This window comes from Chlamydotis macqueenii, chromosome 1 (genome assembly GCF_036417535.1).
Source record: "Chlamydotis macqueenii isolate bChlMac1 chromosome 1, bChlMac1.mat, whole genome shotgun sequence".
Classification (NCBI taxonomy): domain Eukaryota; kingdom Metazoa; phylum Chordata; class Aves; order Otidiformes; family Otididae; genus Chlamydotis; species Chlamydotis macqueenii.
In genome coordinates this window covers 11,984,964-12,009,289 of record NC_141556.1, presented here as the reverse complement: position 1 = coordinate 12,009,289, position 24,326 = coordinate 11,984,964, and the positions used below count along the sequence as shown (strand labels likewise).

The window sequence follows — 24,326 nt, the reverse complement described above, 5'->3', positions numbered from 1 at the left end:
TGATTTTCAAAAGATATCTACTTTTAAATTCTTTCTCCCCTACCATTGAAGTCTCCTCTCTGTGTCCTCCTTAGGTCTCAGTGAGAAACGTCTCTAGCATTAATAGATTGACCCAGCCCTTTAGGTAAAAGATTTTTATAGCTCTTTGCTCCTTCAGACTCACTCACAAGCCTAAGTTATTATATTACAGTTTCTGTATTGGGTTCAGTTCTATGAAGTTCCTTCCTGTCTGTGTTCTAAGTGACTCTCACATGAACCCACAGGAGTGGAAGAATCAAAGTCCTGTATATCTCTGCCTCTGTCATGCTTTCTTTACCTGATTCCCCTGCTAAAACACTTGAACATAAATTTGAAAAGTGATTTTGAGGACTGAGAAAGGCAGCAGTTTACGCATGCCACAATCAATGAAGAAGAGATCAGAATCAATATCTCTGGTGAAAAAATGAACCAAAGCAGATGCTGGGTCTTCCATCAATCATTTTTCCCCTTAAAGAACTTAGTTACAGTTTGACAGAGAAACTCATCACTGGCAAGAGTCAAATATATCACGCTTTTTCCACTGTACTACTGCCAAGTTGGCTTTAGCCAATGGTATTTTAGGATGTTTTCCGTACCGTCAGAACACATTGAGAATCATAAGGGACAGCACCTGAGGTCTTAACACTTCACAGAGCTGGGAAAACTACATTACACTTCACAGAGCTGGGAAAACTACATTATCCACTAATCTGGGAGTCTTTAGTGGATAATGAAGGAGCCACACAGCACTTTTGAATGAATCTTCCAAGCTCTTGTGATGAGAAATCAGGTACTAATGCATGTTTGGGAGGATATTTTTTTCAGGGGGCTGAACACTGCTTAATATGAGTGGTTGAAGCATGGTCATACACTGGAAAGCCTTGAAGGCCAACACATCTGCAGTAAGTCTGTGATGTGAGGTGGGCAAAAATATGCCACAGCACGTCTGCAATCTTTGACCAAACTTTCTGTTAATATCATGTGGTAAATATTTTAAAGCTTTCTCATTGAATTTTCTTCTTGCTTCATAACTTGTTTGCACTTACCAGAACCTTGTGTAGCTGTCCTGGTATTGTTGGTAGGGTGCACTGGTGAGAAGAGGAACTGAAAGACCTCTACGGGGAGTTTGAAATTGTTCTAACATTGACCTTCTAGAAGTTAGATGTCTAATTTAAGTGAGTTGTTTAGATCTTCTGCAGTCAAAGGAGAGACATCAATACTTCTAAACGATATGATCCTTGTGTAAGATAAGCATTTAAGGTAGATGGGATGAGGCCATGGATGTGCTCATACTTTTGTCTGCAAAAATATTTGTCATTAACCTTAAAGAAAAAAATAATTACTGATATGAAACTATGTCTTTCTTTTCTTTTAGGTCCTTAGAGATAAGATATTAATAGCAAAACCAAAATGACTGAAATATCTTGATACTACTTTCTTTTAAAGTGAGTTGACTACTCCTGCCATATAACTCTGTTCTGTCTCATGGCTTTTAGAAAATGAGGTGCTACAAAATCGTGTTCCTGCTTCTTGCAGGGGGGTTGGACTAGATGACCTTTGAAGGTCCCTTCCAACCTTAACCATTCTATGATTCTATGATTCTATAAAATAGCAGCCACAGTAAGAGTCACTGAGAGTAAAATAGTGAACATATAATTTAGGAAAAAATATTAGTTCTATATTATTATTTTTAGAATTTGGGTGTTATATATTCAAGTTCTTTATAGGCAGTACTTGAAGATAGCCCATGTTGACTCTAGGGGATGTTCTTGTGCAACAGAAGTGAAGTAAATTGTTGAGGTTCATCTAGATGGATAGCTCATGTACTGCTTCTATATACTATGTGATCATGTGGTACACAGAAGGTTTTAATTTCTGTAGGAAATCAAACTACTTTTCATGAACACAAAATTTCACTCCCTATAAAGGAACACCTCCTAGTATCTCCAATAGATGCAGAGGGGCAGAAGTTTCGTCCAGCTGGTGGCATATTGCACATTTTCTTCTGTAGATGATTCATCTTCATCATTCTCCTCAGTAGAACATGAGTGAACATGGGTGTGTTGAATCAGAAAGAGCTTATTTGGGCCAGGAGCCACATGTTCCTATTTTTTGTGGGTTTTTTGAATGCTTTAAATCTTTCACTACTGAGCAAGATGCAAGACTTCTTGTGGGACTTAATAAGTGTGGAAAAGCCAGAGGACCACTGAGTGGTAACAACAGGATTTTGGGTAGGGACTGTAGAAGCCATATGAGACGATGCTAATAGAATAAGCCAGCTACACAATAAATCCATGCTTTTACTTAGTGTAGAAAGGAGGTAAACATAATTCCTCACACCTTTATTTCAAAATAGGAAGACTAATCAAAAGATTATAGAAAATAATGTTTCGAATGCTGAGAACATTAACCTCATTTTCTGCCACAGGGATTGGCGCTTTACCTAACAACTATAAGGCTGGTTTGGGGTTTTGTAAAGGTTAGTGTCCTCTGTAAAATTCAGAGAGTACAAAAGTATAGGCAGGACTTTCCTGGAGTTTTCTAATTTGCTTGCTAACCTCAGCTAACATCTGCTAACATCTCCTCATCTGACAAGAGATTAATGTTAAGATTAGTTTTTACAAGTTTTGTAATAGGCATTGGAAGAAAATCTCTGCAAGCGCCATGACTGTGGAAACATGGGGATATACAGCTCTGCTGGACCGTACATCAGAGAATCCCCACAGAGGTGTGAGAATGTTTATGTGATCATCCTCAAAATTCAAAATGTATGTACCGTAAAGGTATTTCATCCCCCGATGGAAGGGATCTTTCATGGAAAGAAAAAAAAAAGGGCAGGGGAGGGCGAGCATTGAGTGTTTAGGAATCTCAGGGCATTTGGAATCATAGAATCATAGAATGGTTCGAGTTGGAATGGACCTTCAAAGGTGATCTAGTCCAACCCCCCTGCAAGGAGCAGGGACATCCCCAACTAGATCAGGTTGCTCAGAGCCTCAGCCAGCCTGGCCTTGAACATTTCCAGGGATGGGGCTTCCACCGCCTCTCTGGGCAACCTGTTCAGGTGCTCTACAACCCTCACTGTAAAAAATTTTTTCCTAACATCCAATCTAAATCTACCTCACTCTATTTTAAAACCATTACCCATTGTCCTATCGCAACAGGCGCTACTGAACAGCCTCTTCCCATCTTTCTTGTAGGCCCCCTTAAGGTATATCAGGTCTCCCCGGAGCCTCCTCTTCTCCAGGCTGAACAGCCCCAACTGTCTCAGCCTGTCCTCATACGAGAGGTGCTCCAGCCCTTTTATCATCTTCGTGGCTCTCCTCTGGATCTTCTCCAACAGGTCCATGTCCTTCTTGTGTTGGGGGCTCCAGAACTGGACACAGTACTGCAGGTGGGGTCTCACCAGGGCAGAGTAGAGGGGGAGAATCACCTCCCTTGACCTGCTGGCCACGCTCCTCTTGATGCAACCCAGGATGCGGTTGGCCTTCTGGGCCGCAAGGGCGCATTGCCTGCTCATGTTGAGTTTCTAGAAATATGATAACTCCCCATTTGTTCCCTCTGTGTTTAGAAAGCACCCCAAAGAAAGTGATTTCCAAAAGATCCCATTATGAGATGTGTTGAGGGATATGATTTAGCTGAGAAATATTGGTGATGGTTGGACTGGATGATCTTTTAGGTCTTTTCCAATCTTGATAATAATTCTGTGATTCTGTGAATTCTGTAATTCTGAGATGTCTAGAAAAGACAGGAATCACACTCATTTATTCAGCATTTTCTTGTCAGTAGTATGTTTATTCCAGAAAATGTGGGTGGACTTCCTTTGGAGTTAAGAACTGCATTTGTCTTTTTCTGCTTCCTGCAGTTTTCTGTGTCTTCACCAAGCATCTGAGTGTCATTTACTCTATTTCTCTTTCTTGACAGTTTCTCCTTGTGAGGTAGTTTGTTGTTCCACCTCTGGGGACCCTGACGATGTACACATTTTTTTTTGCTTTTTCTGTCGTTGCTCTGTTGCTCTGTGTCTGTGTTTTCTCCCCTATAACCTCTGAACTCTCATATGAAGCCAGAGAACACAGAAGGACCATTAAGTACTTATGGTTTGTTTTGTTTTGTTTTGTTTTGTTTTTAAGAAACAAAAATTACTTATATCTGAAAGTGCACAGCTTCTCTCTTAGCTTCAAATCCTTTTAGCTAGTTTCTGCAGTTGAATGTTGCAGTTCTCATTTCACTGCCCAGCACTACCTGCTAGAAGAGGTTTTGCTTATATAGGACAATAATAAGATATCAGAAGTCATAAAATTAGCTAATACGTCTGTCATAGTTCAGGCCCGATCGGGACCAGACTACGCAGTCTCTCTCTCACCCCCCCCACCCTCTGAGAGAATAGGGGGAGACAATGTAAGAAAAACGGCTCGAGGTTTGAGATAAGGACAGGGAGAAAATCCTTAAAGTTCCCGTTACGGGCAAAACAGACTCGACTTGGGGAAAACTATTCATTTATTACTAAAACCAGCGGGATAATGAGACAGAGAACAAGATAACCTCCCCTCACATCTCCCTCTTCCCAAGCTTAACATTCTCTCTGCTGCTTCCCCCCACCCGAGCGGCACGGGGGGAAGAGGGAATGGGGGTTGTGGTCAGTTCATCACGTGTTGTTTTACGCCACTGCTTCATGGTCAGGGGAAGAACTCCTCACATTCCTCCCCTGCTCTGTTGTGCAGTCCCACCCATGCGCCACAGTCCTTCCTGAAACTGCTCCAGTGCGGGTCATCTCTTCCATGGGTGCAGTCTCTCCAGAACGGCTGCCCCAGCAGGCCCTCCATGGGCCACAGCTGCCTTCAGGCATCCACCTCCCCTGATGTGGGGTCCTTCACGGGCTGCAGGTGGATCTCTGCCCCTCCGTGGACCTCCATGGGCTGCAGGGGGACAACCTGCTCCACCATGGTCGTCACCACAGGCTGCAGGGGAATTTTGGCCAGGAGCTGCATTACTCCTCCCCCTCCTTCTGAACTGACCTTGGCGTCTGCAGCTGTTTCTCTCACAAGAAAAGTTCTTCACAACAGGCTGGAAGACGCCACTCAGAATCTCTTCACATCATCCATCTCCTCTCCTCTCTCCACTTGCAGCCAGGCTGGGCTGAGTTGGGCCCAGTCGGCTGCCTGGCGAGAGGCCAGAGGGTGAGGCCTGCAAGGCCCATGAGGCCTGCGCCTGCCCCTCTGTGCCTCTGCCCCCACTCAGCTTCTTCACATCTTCTCTTTTCTCTTTTTTTTTCTGTTTTCCCATTCTTAAATACGTTATTGCAGAGGCGTTATCACGGAACACTCTCCTACCTATCGGCTCGGCCTTGGCCAGCAGCAGATCCGCCCTAGGCCCGGCCGAGTCCACTGAACAAAGGGGAGCAACTTCTAGCAGTTTCCTACAGAAGCTAACACCTTAGGCCCCCTCTCACTAAACAAAACCACAACAACGACTCAGCATGTATATGTTGAAAACAAAGCTTCATTACATCTGCTTTAGTATGTTTAGGATTTCAACAAAAAAAGACAACAGTAGATAGTTTCCTCCCTTACCAATGGTGCACAGTGAATCCCATACACTGCAAATGGAGAAAATGACCATGGCAGGGAACATGTCTACAGGCAGGAGTCACTGGAGTTATCTCCTCTTAGAATAGCAGTGGAGAAGGCAGTGCATCCTGGGAGGAAAGCTGGGGGATCCTGAACAAGAGCATCCTTAGGAGAGCATCATACGGAGGAGGAGTGCTCAACAGAAATAGTTAATATTCACAGAAGCAATGCATGGGAACCACAGTGTGGAGGACTGCAGCTTTCAGCAGTTAAACTCCATACTTTAGTTAGAGAATAGAGGGAAGCAAGTTTACTCCACTGTTCAAGGATGTTAAACTGAAGTTAGTCAGGGTCACCAACTTTCCCTGGCAGCGAGCCTTGTACAGAGATGGTCCTACAGGTTGCTTTCAAAGGACCAAGCTCACTTTCACTCCTGCTTTTGCTACTAGGAGATAAAACCTCAAATTAATTAATCTTCATCTACCTTAGATGTCCTTAGCAGAAGTAGGTTAGAAGAAGAGAGCTTCTTCCACAAAAGCTTAACTTTCAAATAGGGAAATATCAAAAACAGAACAGTAAACAATCAGTCAAAACACATAGCAAGAACTAAACATGTGGATCACAAACTATTCAGAAAGTCTGGACCTAAGAATCTATTTTTTAGGAATATTTTTTCTCTTAGAATTAAATAAGCCAAATATAAATCACTTCCGCTTGCTGTTGCCAGAAGAATCTTTTAAAACAATCCCTTCATTTAATTCACCTGGGATGAGGAGGAATTTAAAAAATATTTGTGCGAAAGCTGGCCAAACTGATTATTGTTACTTATTACTAGACACTGTGTTGTGGTGACACTTTGGTCTACACAGATGTCAGTGTAAAAATAACTGATGTTTAGATAAATTAAGAAAAAGAAGCTTCTAGGATAAAGTTCATTGAACTTGCAGTAAAAGAGGAAGAGCCTTAGCACTTTGTGAGGAAATGTTGTAATCCAACCTGTGAAAAAAAAAATCCCTTTAAAAATATTCTTACATTTCCTGATTTTTATTACTTTAAAACACACTATCATGATGATTATGCTGCAAAGGTGTTCACCCTGTATTTTGACAGAGAATGACTGTAGTAGTAAGTAGTATTTAGTAAGTACTTGTAAGTGAAGGCTTTATTTATATAGCAGAGCATGCTATATAGCAAAGAATATTTGAAAATATTCCGTGTCTTAAAGAAGCTGTCAGGCTTCTCCTAATAACTCCTAATATAAGCAGTTTTAAAGCAAATAGAGAAGAAGTGATGAGGAACCAAATAAGTAAGTTACCCTTTTGTCTCCTTGACCTTTGACTCACTTGGATCAAAATTTGACAGAAGATTGCAGCTGCTAAGTATATTACCACGAGATGTAGGTAGTGGCTTTTAGTCAGACTGTAAAAATAACCCCCCCCCCGCAAGCACCAATACAACTTAACTTTTTCTTCTGGCAAAATGATAAAGAGGGAACTGACGTCCCTTGGAATATATAAACACTCCCTCGGAGTTTAGAGGCAATGTGCTTGGTGGGGAGATTTAGCTGCTTGTCTTCTTGTAACGTGATACAAGTCGTGTTAATTACTTGTACGTTCAGCTGAAAAGTCTGTTGTCCTTATTCAAGGTGAGTCATATGATAAAACGTTTAAAATTGGAGCGTTTTCCTCAGAAGTACTTTTAAAATCCATTGGTGGATAGCTCTTGAAAATGTTTATTTGTAATATAAAATAAAAGGATAGGATTTTGCAAGGCTTTTTGCAAGAAACAGTGACATTTTACAAGTATTGGTGAACTCCTTTGTTACTATGTTAGCAATGGTATTTTATGTTCAGTACTGCTGGCTCTCCCAACTGCATTTTGTCTTTTGATATGTAATATTCTTGAAACTACAGTTTTGGAGTCGTAAATTTATAAGAAATGCATCTTTATAAGGTGACTTTTGTAGCATTTACTATTGCAGATACAAAGCTCAAAACTATAATTTCAAAGTATATTAAAGATTAAAAAAAAAAAAAAAGACAACCAAAACTGGAAATAACCTCTTCCCTGCAAATGTATCTCAATAATTTCAAACTTTTTAATCCCACCATCTGACCTTGGAAAATCTGCAATCATGTTTAAGGAAAAATGATGGTTTTGGGTTGAAACTCTTAATAGGAGTTTTTAAAACCCATTTTAATTTTCACTGTACACACTGCTTCTTCCCCATGTAGTTGCTCTCATTTGGGGTAGTAAGTCTGATTCTCTGTCAGAACTGAAGTAGTGCCATGTCAAGCAATGTTTAAAAATGACTATTACAGCTGGAGAAATCATTAGGAAAATACAAATAATATTCTTTGATTTTTATAGGTGCTTGCTTTAAACTGACGTGTACAGAAGTATAAGTTAAGTAGGGAAGAAAAAATTTAATAACTTTTTGCATCTTTCCTCCTATTAGTTGCTAATAAATTGTCTTTTCAGGGATTTGAATGGACTATTTCCATTGCCAATATTGTATTAAGGACATTTAAAGCAATATTTAAAAGCACATACCCAGCACTCTAGAATGGGGTGAATATTGTATTAATCCTATAGTCAAGTCTAAGTTTCAATGATACTATAGTCTCATAGACTATATCTAATTTTGTTCTGGTACTTTCTATTCTGGTTAAGGTAAATAATTTTCACTTAAATATGAATACTTTCTACTTTAATTTTCATGTTTTACGTTCAGTTGTGATAGATGGGAACAGCTTTGTGACTTCTATGTGAAATTGAGTGTTATGCTCTTCATTGCAATTGTGTAATGGATAATTTGAATTGCATAAATTGAGATATGTCTAGACTGCTATTGCATTGTGTTTGGTGGGAAAAGGGTGAATATTTTACACAGTTTGTGAAAGTTTGGAATAGATAAGTTATTAGCTGCTTTCCAGCTGTTTATTGCTACTGCTTATGACATACCTAGGAAGGCTAATAAAAAAAAAAAATCCATTGGAACAGCTTGCAGAAGCTTAGATGGAAATGTATTTCGCTGGAAGGTGTATTTCTGTTGAATTGGAAAATCTTCAGTATGTACACCAAGAAAAAAAGTCTGACAATGTCTAAAAGCCCTCTTTAAACATTTACGGAAGAGACAATTTCCATTTTAAAATTTAAAATTTCCACACTTTAAACAAAAAACTGCTAAAATATGTAGCATTGGGAAAAAAACAACTTGAAATATGTACTTTTCAGAATTTGATTTCATTGAGAATTTATGCTTCTCCTTAGATTTACTGCAATGTGTAACAGTAATTAGATCTTTAAATCTCCACACCACTTATCCAGTGAGGTGCACAGCCATATTACTGTTCTACTTTCGCCAGACTAAAGATCCTGATTTGAGCATATCTATAATAATATGAGCATTGGTCCTAGTGACTTTCACTTAAAAGTTCTTCAGGTCTAGTGAATGTCTAATTTGAGTTTGCTTTGAAGATTGCTGGTAGCCACATTATGCATTCATCCACTATTCAAAAAGCCTTTACAAACTTGGTGTTTTTGTAATTCAGTCAAGTCATCTTTCAGTTATCTTTGTGAGAAGTGCAACAAGTTGCATGAAAAGTTTGGGAAAATTGGGGTTTTGATTTTTTTTTTTCTGGTTACCCTTTGATGAGTTTCTATTGCTGTTCTGTGCAAAGGCACAGAGTATCAGAACTGGTAGACACGAAAGCAGCTCAGTAAACCTGTGATTCAAATAAAGTGTACCTCCTCCAGCAGAAAAGTCAGGTTTACAGCTGTAAAGAGATTCTTCTCAGCCTGGTTTCTTTACTGATGCCTTGTATGTGCATGTAAAACAACTGAAGGGTAAAGTTTTGATGTGAGAACCACAAGGTATGACCTGGTGGAAGGTGGACGGACTGACTGACTTTTACAGGAAGGGTATTTTTCTGAGATTGCAAGTAGTCTTGGTTATTCTGCTTGCAAGTATACAAGAAAAAAAAAGAGTTAAAATACTAACTGAGCTCAAATGGACAGAAATAGTCATTGTTAATGGTACGGGAGCCATAAACTGCTGCTAGTGCAAGAGCAGGCAAAAGGTGGGTTTCCAATGCAGGCAGAAGGCGCAGTCTGAGCTCACATGACATAACTGTGAGTTTGGGAGGACACGGGAGGACACACCCATTAGCCTGCTGACCATGGTACCTTACATGTCAGTGTATGTATCCTTTTTTTTTTTTAATAAAAGGACCTCATAACGGCATTTACAAAAGTAAAACACATGCTGTTCCTACACCTGCTTTACTATTTAGAAATCCATGAAGATTTTTTAGCCCTTTAATCTTAATGACTGAACTGGGAATTCAGGTCAAGTTGCTCATCCACTCTGTCTTTTCATTTTCCTTTGCTCTCTGTGTTTGGCCTTGGAAGTGTAATTAACTCCGCAAATAATAACTGCTTTGGAATTGATTTAGAGGTGATCACAACATGTTAACAAACAGAAATTGGTAAGAATAAAAAGGATATGGACAATGACATCTAAAGTAGAAAACAGCAGTTTTTCTGTTAGCTGGAGTTCTAAAGCAAATAACAAACTTGAAAATTCTGTGGATGCCATTAACTCCTGAGCAAGAATAAATTGAGAATTAGGCAGCTCTTTGTGTCGGTTATTCGTAAAGAGTAACAAATAGCAAATATGACTAGGAGCTTGTGTTTTACCATGTCTCTCAGCACTAGTACCGTTCTGATTTTCTTTACAACACCTTTCACTCGGGGCCAGAGCTTAAGATGTGTTAGCACATATTACCAGCAACTGATGTTTTCCAATGAGTAATTGCAGCGTTTCTTTTCTGAGATGGAATGATCTTGAAATATAAGGTGTTGCATCCTTCAAAGATCAAAATCTACACTCACTTTAAGAAGTCTGGCTTTCTGTGAGGCAATTAGAATTGATGAAACTAGGTCATGCTAAAAGCAAAATCCAGTCATGCTTTTGTTGCAAAGTTGCTGAAAGAAAGTTTTATCCCTTCAGTAGCAGACTGTGGACTGACAGAGATCTGGAAAGACAGGTTTCTTGTAGGTGCCTCCCATTAGAGGCTGCCATTCCAGCAAGGTGCTGATGGACCTTGAGGACTTCCTTACCAGCCTGGTGAGGAAACAGTCTGAGTAGCTCACACCAGTGGTGCAAATTCCTCGTTTTGCCTGAAGTGGGAGCCGTGAGCATGGCAGGCTGTGATAAAAGCAGAGGGCTGTAGCTTCCTCCTTTGGCACAGGGAGATTTGAAAGAAGGTGTTTGTCTGAGGAAGAGTGTCAGCTGAATAATAATGATGTCAGTTTGACCTAATGCAACAGAGCTTAAAAAATAATAATAATGAAAGAACTTATTGGTCTTTTAGGAATTGGAATTTAAAAAAAGACAATTATCTGTAACAAGCGACTAGCTTGCCAAAAGTATGTCCAACTTTTTTTTTTTTTTGATGCTGGCTGCCACTGTCTAGCTAGTTTTGACATCATATCTTCCTATCTGCTTCACCTCATGCACTTTGTACTTTGAGCTTTGGAATGTAACTTTTGTTCACTCTCTCCTTATATTGGCAGCTTCTCTCAGGAAGATCAGTGAGTCTGTTGGGACCAAGAAGTGAGAAAAAAACATCAAGCCTTACAGCAAGGATATTTTACATTGTCTGCACGCTGATAAAGGAGAGGAATGGGCTGTAACAGAAACTGTGGGCTCCTCACTGGGGCTGTCATCGGTGCTGTGCTGGCTATCTTCGGAGGAGTTCTGATACCAGTTGGAGATAACCTTATAGGCAAAGCAATAAAAAAGGTACATTTTTTTTTTCTTTTTGTTTCCAATCCATATGGTTTGAGTTTATTGAATAGTCATTATTTCTAAATCTTGTGTTCTGTTTCTGCTTTTTTCTTTTTTTCCTCCTTTATTAAACAGTTTTTGTAATATATACAATCAAAACTTTATAGGGAATAGGTGCTGCAGCAATATTTTTTAAAATATATTAATTACATTGTCGTGTTTACTTGCTTACTTTTTTTTTGTACATGATATGAGAAGTCAAAGGTTGTTTTCAAGGTGTATTTTCAGTAATGTAATTTAGAAGTAAGCATTTTAAAATTTTTATTTAAATTATGTTTCTTTCTAGTTTCTTTATTTTTTCCCCATGATAGTCCACTTATTTTTCTGGATTTTTTTTCTTGTTTTGGTACTCACATCATGCACGTATATTTATGTACCACAAATAATCTAACCAAATTTCTGATGCAGAATCTAATTCTACACTTACATATTCTGTGACTATATGATCCAAGCCAATGTGCTCCACAAGTCTACAGGATCTGATCATATACATCTCCTTGATTGGAGTGTGAAATTATTGAAGTAGAGTGTTACAGACCTGGCAGACACAATTTTTTTCTGTTTTTTTAAATTATTTTAATTATTTTATTTCTTTAAAATCTAGTTTCGTCTTTAAAGAAAAATGGAAAGTTAATTTATTAAATCCTTGGTGAAAAGAGTGTATAACTGAGGATCTAAATTGTGGAATAATTTGGAGTGAAAGACCATGGAAGTCCTGGACAGTCCACCATGGAGACAAGGAGTCTCCCTGGGGCCGCTGCAGCCAAGGTGGGCTCTCCTACAGGTGGCCTTAGAGATTTGACAGAGACTCTCAGGGTATAGGCTTTTATCTCCTAACAGGCAGGTGCTGTTTCCCAGAAACCTTAAGGTCTTTGGCTGATGGTTAGTCCTTCTCATGATCTGCTGTGGTGTTGAAAACATTGGATATCTTGGAGATGCTTATTCAAAAGCCCTTCTACAAGACTGCCCTTAACTCAACAGCTATTGAAGTCAATTGAGGAGGTGGATATACGAGCTGTCAGGAAATATTAAACTGTCTGTTGAGGCCCTGCTTAGATTCTGCCATTACTTTAAAAAAAAATTGAGAAAAAAATGACTTCTACATAACATTTTGATTTTAACAGCAAACTCAGTGAAAACCGAACTATAGAGGAATTTTCCAATTCTTACTGTATTTTTCATTAAATTTTCAAATTTATAGAGAATAAAAAAATAATTATCACTAGATAATTTGTCACTCATCTTGGAACATTTTACAAAAAGATCATACTCTTTATATTTGCAAATAATTTTAATTGATTGACATATTGAGGAAATGGCAGGTTCTTTAGAAAGAACATAGTTTTAAAAATCTATATCTCCTTACATTAAATATTTACTTTGAGTTAGTCCAGAGTGTTGTCTTATACCATTAAGTGTTTTCAAAGCAAATTACACGTTAGCCGAGTTATGTGTTCATCTGTTTACTTATAATAATGAACTAGTTATACAGCATGGTTTGCAAATGTCTACATATGAAATTATACCTCCATGAGTTCTTAGTGGTAAAGTTTTAAACGGAGTAATTTTTTTCCTCAACCTCTTTATAATTTTCTACATTGTGATCATGTTTCAGATGCTTGAACCTATTTCAAGTCAGCTTGTTTGATATATATATAAAGGAAATTTTGTACCAGTATTCATTTATAACATAAACTAAATTTGTAGAGGCTTTATTTATTTAAGTAAATGGATACATTTCTTCACAAGCACAAGTCATACTAGATTATTTTTTTTTGCTATTTATCATGCTGAGTATTTAGTGAGACCATGAGACTCCAAGGCAATTCATTTTCAAAAAAGATACGCCAAGGTGCAACAGCTGAAATATGTCATCAGTTCAGCAGATGCTCAAAAGGGTTTTGAATCTAACTAATTCTGATTTACCTGTGTTGATGAAAGGGCTAGTAAGAGAAAATAATATTTGTTATTCACTGCAGTTATATTTAAGATAAATATAGAGCTGACTGCAAAGGAAACAGGTCTGCTGAGCGAACCATATGGAAAATACTTTTTTTTTCTGAAATCTTTCACTGTTGGAAGTGTCATTTTTTAAGGAAAGGTTTGGTAGAAACAGATCATAGAATCATAGAGTCATAGAATCATAGAATCATAGAACACTTTGGGTTGGAAGGAACTTTTAAAGGTCATCTAGTCCAACCCCCCTGCAAGGAGTAGGGACAACAGGCCCTGCTAAAGAGTTTCTCCCTGGTTTCAATGACTATTTTATTTAGAATTTCTCAAGAATCGAGACTCTAGGACAGGAAAAAATCTAGTGAGTGTGATATTCTCTCAGATATGACCTGTAATCATTAAGAGCATTAAACTCTTCAGCAAGGCCTGTTTTGATAGGACAAGGGTTAATAGTTTTAAAATAGAAGGAAGCAGATTCAGACTGAACATAAGGAAGACATTTTTTACGATGAGGCTGGTGAAACACTGGAACAGGTTGCCCAGAGAGGTGGTAGATGCTCCATCCCTGGAAACATTCAAGGTCAGGTTTGGCGGGCTCTGAGCAACCTGATCTGGTTGGAGATGTCCCTACTTCTTGCAGGGGGATTGGACTAGATAGCCTTTAAATGTCCCTTCCAACCCAAACTATTCTATGATTCTATGATTCTTACCATTCTTATTCTGCTAGCAGCAGAAGCCTGATCATGCTTCCGTTAAGCACACGTCTTTGCAGTTTACCAAGCTTTACCAGCCTCATGTCTTCTTTATTGCAGTCATTGAGAGATTAGCCTGAGTAAACACTGCAGGACATATTTTGCTGGAAGGCTGCATGCTGTTGTTTTGGCAAAGAAAAAGCGTCTGCAAGTGTATAGACAATCTCAGGTGCCCTTAGAAATTTCACAGAGACTCTCAGAGTATAGACTTTTATCTCCTAGCAGGCAGGTGCTGTTTCCCACTCACGAACAGTCCACGGGTGGACAACTCAAGCAAAGTCTATTAACATGTAACACCAAGATGTCACCTCTTCATATGTTCCAGTTTATTAATATACATCTGTGCTTCAACACAAAACACATTGCTATCTTCTCTAACCCCAGACTGCTCTACCTCTGTCTCAGATCTTTTTGGGATAAGCTATTTCTACTCCTGCCTCCAGCAAGTTAAAGAATTTCAACATTACATATATTTTCTGAATCTTTTTAGAGGCTCTTTAAAGACACTGTCACTTGAAGAGCTCACCAGTAGCATCTTGGCAGGGATCCACTGAACAAGATTAGTACTAAGCTATTTCAGCTCTGATACTATTCAGGGAAAGGAGACTTCGCCCTTAAAAGGTGTCTTTGATTTCAGTACCAAAGGGCAAAAACTCATTTCCCCAACACTGAATCTGTCCAGAGGGGAGACTTGCCTTTCCATGAAGGCCTTTGGGGTTTAGAAAACTGTCCTTGTTAAGAGTGAGACATGAAAATTTCAGAGTTCTTTACAAAAAAGATATTTTGTTTGAGGCTATCAAATGTACCTTTTCAACTGACTTCACACATTTCCCTTGCACATTATCATGTCTAGTATTATTATTATTATATATTATCATGTTTAACAAAAAAAAAATCAAAAGCAAAGGTGAATTCAAAGCAACAAATCAGAAAGCTTGCATCTGATATTGTTGAAAGGAGATATTTTGGCATGGCTTAGTTCTGCTTTTTGCTTTTCCCTCCCTTAAAACGATATTATTTATTTAGGCAAAGTTCCCATCATTTCAGTTATGATAAAACTTTTTTCTTTTCAGCTGATCAGCTTTTCTTTTTCAGCTAGATCTAACCACTCAAGCCAAACGCTAGCTGCTTAATTTGCCAGAAAAAGTCTATATCACCACTTCTCTAAGAGCTTTTGCTTTCTAGCTGAGCGCATGAGCTCAGGAGGTTAACACAAGCCACATAATGTTACTTAATATATTGAATTCCTGATGAATTGATAATACAGAATGGTGTATTGCCACAATACCTCAGTGCTGCACTCTTTCTGTAGAGTCCTCAGGGTTAGTCTCTGCTATTTTTAGAAATAAAGCTATTAATTTTAACTATTATTATGTTTAGCCATCTGTCTCTCTCCATATCTGTTATCTATGATTGGCCAGATTATATGTCCTTAGCTACTGGAGGTATAGGAAACACTTCTAATTTAAAACTATATTTGTAACATTCATATGCCACTTCTTTATCTAAACTAATGAAGCTAAAGCAACCGCTGTCTCTCAGCAGGACATAAGTGATCTAATCATATGTATTCCAGTCTTATAAATGATAAACTTGATTGGCTTCCATAATTTTTTATGATCGAGAACTGAAAAAACCAGAATTTTTGACACAACAAAGCTTGAATAGAAAGGCTAATAATCAGGCTAATAATCATAACTTTAAAAGCAATAAGTGGTTGGTTGTACTTTCAGCTGCAAAATGGAAGATTATTCGTATTAGGAAACACTTCTTTACTGAAAGAGTGGTCAGGCACTGGAACAGGCTGCCCAAGGAAGTGGTGGAGTCACCATCACTGGAGGTGTTTAAAGAAAGTATAGATGTGGCACTTCAGGACATGGTTTGGTAGGCATGGTGGTGTTAGGTTGACGGTTGGACTCGATGATCTTGGAGGTCTCTTTCAACCTTAAGATTCTATGACTCTATGATTCCTTAACTTAACTTACTAAGTTAAGGAATTAACTCCAGCTTATATATGCAGCCCAACACATACAACATGTAGAGATAAGCTAGTAATAATTTGGTTACCATCTAAAGTATTCATAGTATCTCTCAGTTCCCAGAAAATGGCATCTTTTGTCCATCTGGCTAGATTCTTTTTCGAAACAGCAACTTTGTCTTACATTTTGTATTTCTTAATCAGAAATTATGATGGCTGAATTTAACATAAAGAAACAAAATACAGTAAGCTTCTTTAGGCGACTGCTCAGCATTTCTTGAATTTATGTATTGCCACTTGAGCCACCACAAGTGGTGTAAAAATTGTGTCAGAAACAAAAGGGGTTAAAGTTCCCATTGATTTTGCTCAGTCTTGCAGAGTTAGATCATGAGATGAACTTGGCTGTGCAGCAATTACATAGGTATAGCTACTTTTGCTTACAACAGTTAACGATTGCATAAGATATTAGAGCTGATGTAGGTTGACTAGGGAGTTGAGAAATGTTACATATTGTCAACTGCAAATTCGTAGTTTCCCAAATTACCCTACCTTTCATCATTTCACAAAGCATGGCAGAGTTACTAGGGGAATAGACAAGTGATCAGCCATAGAGAGGGGTAATATATAGAGAGAGGTAATATTTAGGGCTAGCCTCACCAGTGATTAGACAGACAAAACCCAAGGGTTTGCTGCTGTGAGGGTAATAGTTTTATTAAATGAAGATATGAATAAACACAGAACTCTAGATTTTCTTCCACTTTAACCCACCATTTGCCTTCTTGAAGTATGTGACAGGGAATCATACACACTTCCTTTGTGGGAGAAATGTTAATAACAATAATGGCCGAATGCCACAAAAAATAATGGTCTTGCTACCTTCCTCCTCCTCCCTCTTTTGTCCTGCTGCTTCCCTTGTTTTAACTCTGGTTCTTATCTAATCCTTCCCCCTACTTACACCACCAAAACAAGTGTCTTACTGGTAGAAAGGTAGCCCATAAAAAAAAAAAAGAAAAAAAAAAGAAATAATCTTCCTCCAGTCCAACAGGCAGAATCAGCTCCCTGAGGATTGAGAGCTGACACAATGGAAGGGAGAGGCATATGGATCAGGTACTGGGGGCTGTGGGAGCTGACTTGCCCCTTTGGCTGTAGCACTGTTGAGTCGGATCAGTTGTTCCCTTGAAGCATCCCCCAAGAGTGTCCACAGTGGCATTAGCACAGAGTAAATGGTGGGCTGCAAATCCACACAGTAAGTCATTGTGACCTGACTGTCCCATGTAGTTCAGTACCAGAGACCCCTTTGTACAATGCTCAAAGTAATTTTTCTCTGTTGGCATTTCCTAAGGGTATAATATGGACATAGTAGTTATTCTTGCATGATAAGTAGAGGAGAGTCACCCCGTCTCTTTAGGTGGACAGCAAATTTGTTCTAGATTGATAAGAAAGTACATAGTATAGTAAAGTGCAGTAAGGAGAAGTACAGAAAGTACATGAAAAGGCTCATCACATAGCCTGCAGTCTCAGTTTACATGGAAAGTTGTCCTGGTTGTACTAAAATGCTAGGATGAAGTCCTGCACACTCTTAGCTTTCCCTGCAATAGCAGAGACAGGATTAGAGGCAAAGACCCACCTTTTGGAAAAAATAAGATCATTTACATGGAGAAAGCTGTGAAGAAGCATGTTCCTTATATTCTTCCAAGTCAACACAAAGTCATAAGATGTGATCATTGCAGAATGAATGTTTTTCAAAGTGTCCAAAATGTCTAAAGCTAGAGGCAGCTTGGGGACTATTTCTGTGCCTCTCAAGGATGGGAGGAGAGGTCCTGTGGCTCAGGCACTCTGAGCAATCTTTGCAGTGGCACATATCATCCTGTGCTATTATAACCACTAGCGAAGTGTTATAAGAAGAGGGAGGAATGGATGGAGGGGAAAACGTAAAGCTTTTAAGAAGTAGGTAACACTAGTTCAAAATCTATTGTCACAAGGTTGAACCTTCTCTATTCACCTCTATGCCTCTGTGTTGTTGACTTCTAGAGCTATTAGTTGGTCCTCTTGACCAAAAAGAGACCACAAAGCTGCCAGAAATCTGTAACTATTTCCCTCTCCCAGTTACACAGATGCAGGAGGTCAAATCCTGGCAGCTGCCCCCATCCCAGGACCCTGCTGAGTACAGATCACAGGCAGACTCTGAGCAGACTGAGTTGTGCCTTTCTTTATATCAGCCTGCTTCTCCCCGATCCTTGAAGCAATTCTGTCGAAACTGAAGCGGTGATTTCCAAATTGTGTAAGCTTTTCTCTCTTTGCCAACGAAATTATCTACCCCACGCTGGATCACAGCTGTGATAGATTCTTTGACCTCCTGAGGTTTGCAAAACCAGGCCGAAGAGAATTTTAGCTGTTGTGTCTGAGTGCAAGACCTCAAGCTAATAACAAATTTGCTGTGGCAAGGTTTCCTTCCCCTCTCACATAAATGCACATAAATTAGAGCAGATATTCAGCAAGCCCAGTGCTTTGCAGCACCAGCAAGGCATTTGCAACTCCACCATACGGGCTTTCCACAGACAAAGCCCCTCCTGCGTCACGAATTCTCCAAGGCATGGTACTAATTTCTAACTGCAATGGTTCTTAATTGGTAGTATCCTTTTTTTTTTTTTTTTTTTGATGACACTTGGTAAGCAAACTCCAGAGGCAGAAAATTAAGGTAGAAAGAAAATCCTGCAACTTGCAATTTAAAGTGTCTTTTCTTGCTTTCTGGAGGGACCCCAGCCTTTTGCTGCCTGAGACTCTGTGAGCTGTGCAAATTAACTAATTAATATTGCACAACTTCAATTTAAAAATATTATATATGTTGGAGATAGTCAGCCTAGATTTTTCTTATTGAGAAATATTTTCTAAATTTTTACCACCAACAGGAAAAGCATTATCCCAGGACTTTGTGAAAATCATAGAAAGAGGCCTAATGTAGACCAGGCAGAGCAGGCACTCCGCTGACAATACAGGAAACATAACACATACCTTCAAGCTCTCCTTTTCCCTGTATCCTTTTCCCCAAGGGCTGAATAGGCAATTACCATATTATAGCTGAGTGCCACAGACATAAAGCTGCTGTTGGTTACTCTGGAGTGGTTCCTGATGTCCTTACATCCTGTCTTGTCCTTATATCCGTATTTATCCCTCCTTCCCTGTACCTGGGAAACCTTCCTAACAAAACGTTATCAAAACTAGAGAGATTTCTTAGAAAGTCTCAGTTTTGGCGAAAAGAATTTTCTGACGAAAAAAATTCTATCTTGCAGGAACACCATTTACTTTCACTGGGTGCGAAATTACGTAGTACCCGAGTGATGCTCAGAAATCTCTCGTTTCCTCCCCTAGGCTGTTTGCAAATATGTGAAAAGTAGTTATGGATTCTAAAAACTGCTGGGTATCATTCAGTCAGTCAAATATTTTCTTTTCAGAGATAATCAGTGAATAATCAGTAATAAATCAGAGATAGTCAGTATTTGGGAACTAAGGCAATGCCTGACCACAGCAGTAGGAAAGTTTTGCTACTGGCTACAGCAGCAATTATATCAGCTTTGTGATCATTTGATTTTGGGGGACTCACTTTTGCTCTCACTGAGCAGGAATGTCATGCTGCCTTCAAATGCTGGCCAGAAATATGTGCTGTATGCCTCATCTTGGTGACAAAATAGCTTTTTTTTTCTGTTTGTTTGGGAATGTTCTACAATCATCTGAAAAGTAAATGCAGCTTTTTTTTTTTTTTGTGGTTAATTTTGGCTTTGATTTTTGTCCTTTTAGGAAACTGTCATTGCAAATGGTACCATTGCTTTTGAAAATTGGCTTGTGCCAGGAAGTTCAGTTTACAGGCAATTTTGGGTTTTCCACGTGCAAAATCCTTCAGAAGTGTTAGAGCAAGGAGCACGTCCAAAACTTGAACAAAGAGGACCTTACACATACAGGTAAGCAAAGCCCCCTGAATATGTGACATGTCACATCAGAAGTTTTGTTAAAGCAGAGAAAGTTCTGCTAAGTTAAAATTTATTTCTGAAATTCCATCATTGTATTTTGGCAAAATAGTGACAAAAATGCCTAAACTGCAGCTATACACAGCAATCACAAACACTTTCTGTATTGGATCTCATATTGGGAAAACACATATCGAAATAGCTAATTGGGTGCGAAGCTGTTTACTCTTGTGAGAAATGATTGCTCATTAGCAAGGTGTTTGCCACAACAACACAGGGGCACGTTGCATTTGTTGCTGTTCAGTTCTTGCCAACTTTTTACATAGAAGAAAATATACCAGATGCCGTAAACCCAAGAGATTATCTTATTACTCATCTGTCACTCATATTTATTTTAATGATGTTTTGGTTTTTTGCTCCTTTATAGCTTATTTTTAATCTATAACTTTTCCTTTTTCAATTTTTCCTTTGAAAAGCATTCCTTTTTCTAAAAACACTAGCTAGGGTCTAGATGCAGCAGTCCATCCCCATTCAGGGAGGGTTTTAATCATTTACTTAATTTTAAATGTGATGTTGACATAGGACTAGTTGATGCTTCCTGAGTCATTAAGCCTAATACCCAGTTATCACTGGCACCCTTGTTATGAAATTGCTTTCCTAAAATGATAGGATGTTTCTTTCTTGATATCTCTGAGGATATATATTATATTTGCAAGATAGTTTGAATTGCAGCATCTGTAGCTGAGGTGCTTTGATGCCTAAAAGATTATTTATTTCTCGTTGGAAACAGAGAACTCTTGGTTCATAGAGTACCAGGGAAGACACAAAGAAGGACATGGACCAGTTGGAGAAGGTCCAGAGGAGGGCCACAAAGATGATAAAAGGGCTGGAGCACCTCTCCTATGAGGACAGGCTGAGAGAGTTGGGGCTGTTCAGCTTGGAGAAGAGGAGGCTCCGGGGAGACCTGATAGCGGTCTTCCAGTACCTCAAGGGGGCCTACAAGAAAGATGGGGAAAGGCTGTTTAGTAGGGCCTGTTGCAATAGGACAAGGGGTAATGGTTTTAAAATACTGGGGGGTAGATTTAGACTGGAAATTAGGAAAAAAATTTTTACGATGCGAGTTATAGAACACTGGAACAGGTTGCCCAGAAAGGTGGTGGAGGCCCCATTCCTGGAAACGTTCAAGGCCAGGCTGGATGAGGCTCTGAGCAACTTGATCTAGTTGGGGATGTCCCTGCTCCTTGCAGGGGGGTTGGACTAGATGACCTTTGAAGGTCCCTTCCAACTCTAACCATTCTATGATTCTATGATTCTATGATTCTAAATGGGTACACAGGAATCAGAAAACTAAACAGTTAAGAAATACTGCAGAAGGTGAATTCCCACCAAACAGAAATGTTTTACTCTGGTGGTGGTGATGGCACCTGTTTTCTCAGGGACAAATCTCTACCAGAAGCCTAGATGAGGTGATGTAAGAAATGATGGCTATAGCTCTTCTTACTGCTGTGGTCATGCTCACCTGGGATATTGGGTCTGCCTGAATTGCTGTGACACCGAGTCTCCCTCTTTCCATCCTCCTTTAAATATTTAATTATTTATTACAATGTAGAACAACTGGCCTTGAAAACAAAACACGTTTCTGTTAGGCAACCTTGTTTTAGGTCTTTTATTTCCAGTTAGAAGTAACATTAATTAGAAAAAAACCCCAAAACTCCCAACTTCCATCTAGGTGTTCTACACATTAGGCTATTAATTAAAATGACATACACACAAACTAATCTTGAGAAGCCAAGATCCAGCTGCTTTTGGAGTAAGGCCCACCTGCACTGGCTACATCTGTACCATGGGGAAATGCTCTCTGAACTTTCTGCCCCCCCCCCCACACCCAAGCTGTAAGATCTGATGGAGTACCCTGAAGATCCCTTCTGGGATGGAGCTGGGACAGGCTTTGTGGACCCACAGCATAGACTAAGTCATATGGTGCTTGTTGGATGCTGCCCTGCAGAGGGGTCAGCAAGAGGATGGGGGTCTGAAGAGCTGAACCAAAGGTAGAAGTGCAGAAGCTCAGAGATTTGTACCTCAGTGATCTGCTGACAGGACATGCTTGAGAGGCTTATGAGAATCTCAGTGGAGCTCAAAGACTGCTTATAAATCTCCACATGCGTATAAAATATTATCAAAGTAACTCTCATTATGGATTTAACTTATAATCTGTTTTGTTGCAACACATACATATCAAATCAAAACTTAAGAGTGTTTATTAACCATTCTGAGTCATGCCCTTTTAATTACTTGTAACCATGAGAAAGCTTAGGAAAAAATGTGACAAAATAGAATTACTTTAAAACAAAATATTAAAAAATACAAGGTTCATTATTGAAATAAAAATTAAAAAGAAATGTTTGTTTTCATTTTAGTATCAAGAAAAAAATGTCATTATGAACAAAGGAAACACTTTTCAGAAGAAAAATATTTTACAGAAAATTGAATTTTTACATATATGCACATGAAAAGTTCAGAATCCTTTTAGTGGCTATAAAATGTTCAATATTAATCTGTAAAAATATTAATCAACTTTTCAAAGAACTTAAGTTGAGCGTGGTTATGTGTAATCTTGAAAATCAAACATTAAAAATATTCTGTGTTTTTATTTTGTATTTCAAGGGTGCGATATTTACCCAAAGAAAATATCACGGAAAACTCTGATGGCACAATATCCTACATGTTGCCTAATGTTGCTCGTTTTGAACCTGATATGTCCGTTGGGACCGAAAATGATACCATCACGTGCGTCAACCTTGCTGTTGTTGTAAGTAAAGAAACAAGAACATAATGTTCACATTCAAATGTTGAGATACTGGAGGAAGTAGGGGAGAAGTCAGCATTATTAATACTGAAACTGCCACAATCTCCTCTCTATGAATTCAGATGACATGAGCGTCAACTACACTGAGGATAGCTCTATTACTGTCTTTAAAGAAATTCAGAGGATATATTGCATATATATATATATATATATTAAGATTTCATTATATTTCCAGGATAATCTTAATGGTAAATGAAAATTGACTTGTTCTTGTCAATGGAAGGAAAGTCATCTGTTTGGATGGGATGTATCAAAAGCATCCTCCTAGTCAATTTTAGTGTGGGAATGAATCAAGAGTTTGTGGATGGATCCCTTTTCTGTGTGAGGCACAGCATGAACAGTACAAGACAGATCTGCCATGCTCTTTCCATAATATCCCCAGTCCTGCATTGCAGGGGAGGTTGTCTTAAATCTCATGCTCAGTGTATGCATGGCCTTGCTACCCCAGCTGCTTGCTCCCCATGGTGCCCCTCAGCAACGGTATCCCCTGCGCTCTCCTGTCCTACTGAGACCTTAGTCCTTCAAAGAAAAGCACAGATGTCCCCACATAGAATAGTGCTAGAGCCTTGTCAGTCCGGATGTTTTTGTTTTATCACAGGCTGAGGATGTTTGCCCTTGACTGATGTTTACAGTTTTCATATTTATATTCAGCCCTGATTGTGTTGCCTGATTGTCTTGCACTAACTCTGAGAGTTCAGCATCACTGTGGGAGGATGGGTGCTAGGGGCAGAGTGAAGAGATACTTGGTGCTAACACGATATAGAATCACAGAATCATTCACACAATCAGAGAAGAGCCCATGTTGGAAGACACCTCAAAAGATCCTCTGATCCAATCTTTTCTGAGAAAGGAACCCTAGACAAGTTTTTCTAGAATGCTGTCCAATTGCACCTTGAACAGAGTGATAGTGACTGTACAACATTGCAGTGATTGCTCACTGTAAAAAATTTCTTTCTTCTATCAAGATGAAACCTTTCCTGGTGCAACTTGTACCTGTTGCCCCTTGTCTTCTCCATGTCACTCCTTGTGAAGAAGGAGCCTCCATCCTCTTTCTAGCTGCCCTTTAAGTACTCTAATATTGCAATGAAGTCCACGTGAGCCACCTTTTCTCTAGGGAGAAAAGACGGCAAACAACCTTATCCAGACCAGATATGTTCTGCCTGTGTCCTAATTTAGGCCAGAATCTCTTTTGAAAAGCTGTTCTTGTTTCCTGTACGTCATGTCCTTCACATCATGGTATTAACTAACACTGCTCAGCTCCCACACTTGGGACCATGGAGCTTTTTATGGGTCTTAGCATAGGCTCATGCCTGGAAGCAACTGTGTCAGAGGAGATGGAAACAGAGGATCCAAGCCCCATTTTGCTGTTCACAAACAAA

General features: G+C 39.1%; 1 protein-coding gene across 2 annotated transcripts in view; it reads left to right on the top strand.

Moving 5' to 3' along the window:
• Positions 1 to 7,070: 7,070 nt before the first annotated feature.
• CD36 (CD36 molecule (CD36 blood group)) overlaps positions 7,071 to 24,326 on the top strand; it is a 31,547-nt gene continuing 14,291 nt past the window's right edge. Inside the window, exons 1-4 of one of the 2 annotated variants that reach the window (XM_086745720.1) lie at positions 7,071 to 7,227; positions 11,173 to 11,391; positions 19,915 to 20,075; positions 22,746 to 22,890. In XM_086745720.1, the coding sequence (XP_086601846.1) occupies positions 11,272 to 11,391; positions 19,915 to 20,075; positions 22,746 to 22,890 (426 nt within the window). In that variant the 5' untranslated portion in view covers positions 7,071 to 7,227; positions 11,173 to 11,271. Of the gene's footprint in view, positions 7,228 to 10,875; positions 11,016 to 11,172; positions 11,392 to 19,914; positions 20,076 to 22,745; positions 22,891 to 24,326 lie in introns of those variants that run through there. The other variant, XM_086745729.1, reaches the window with a different exon arrangement.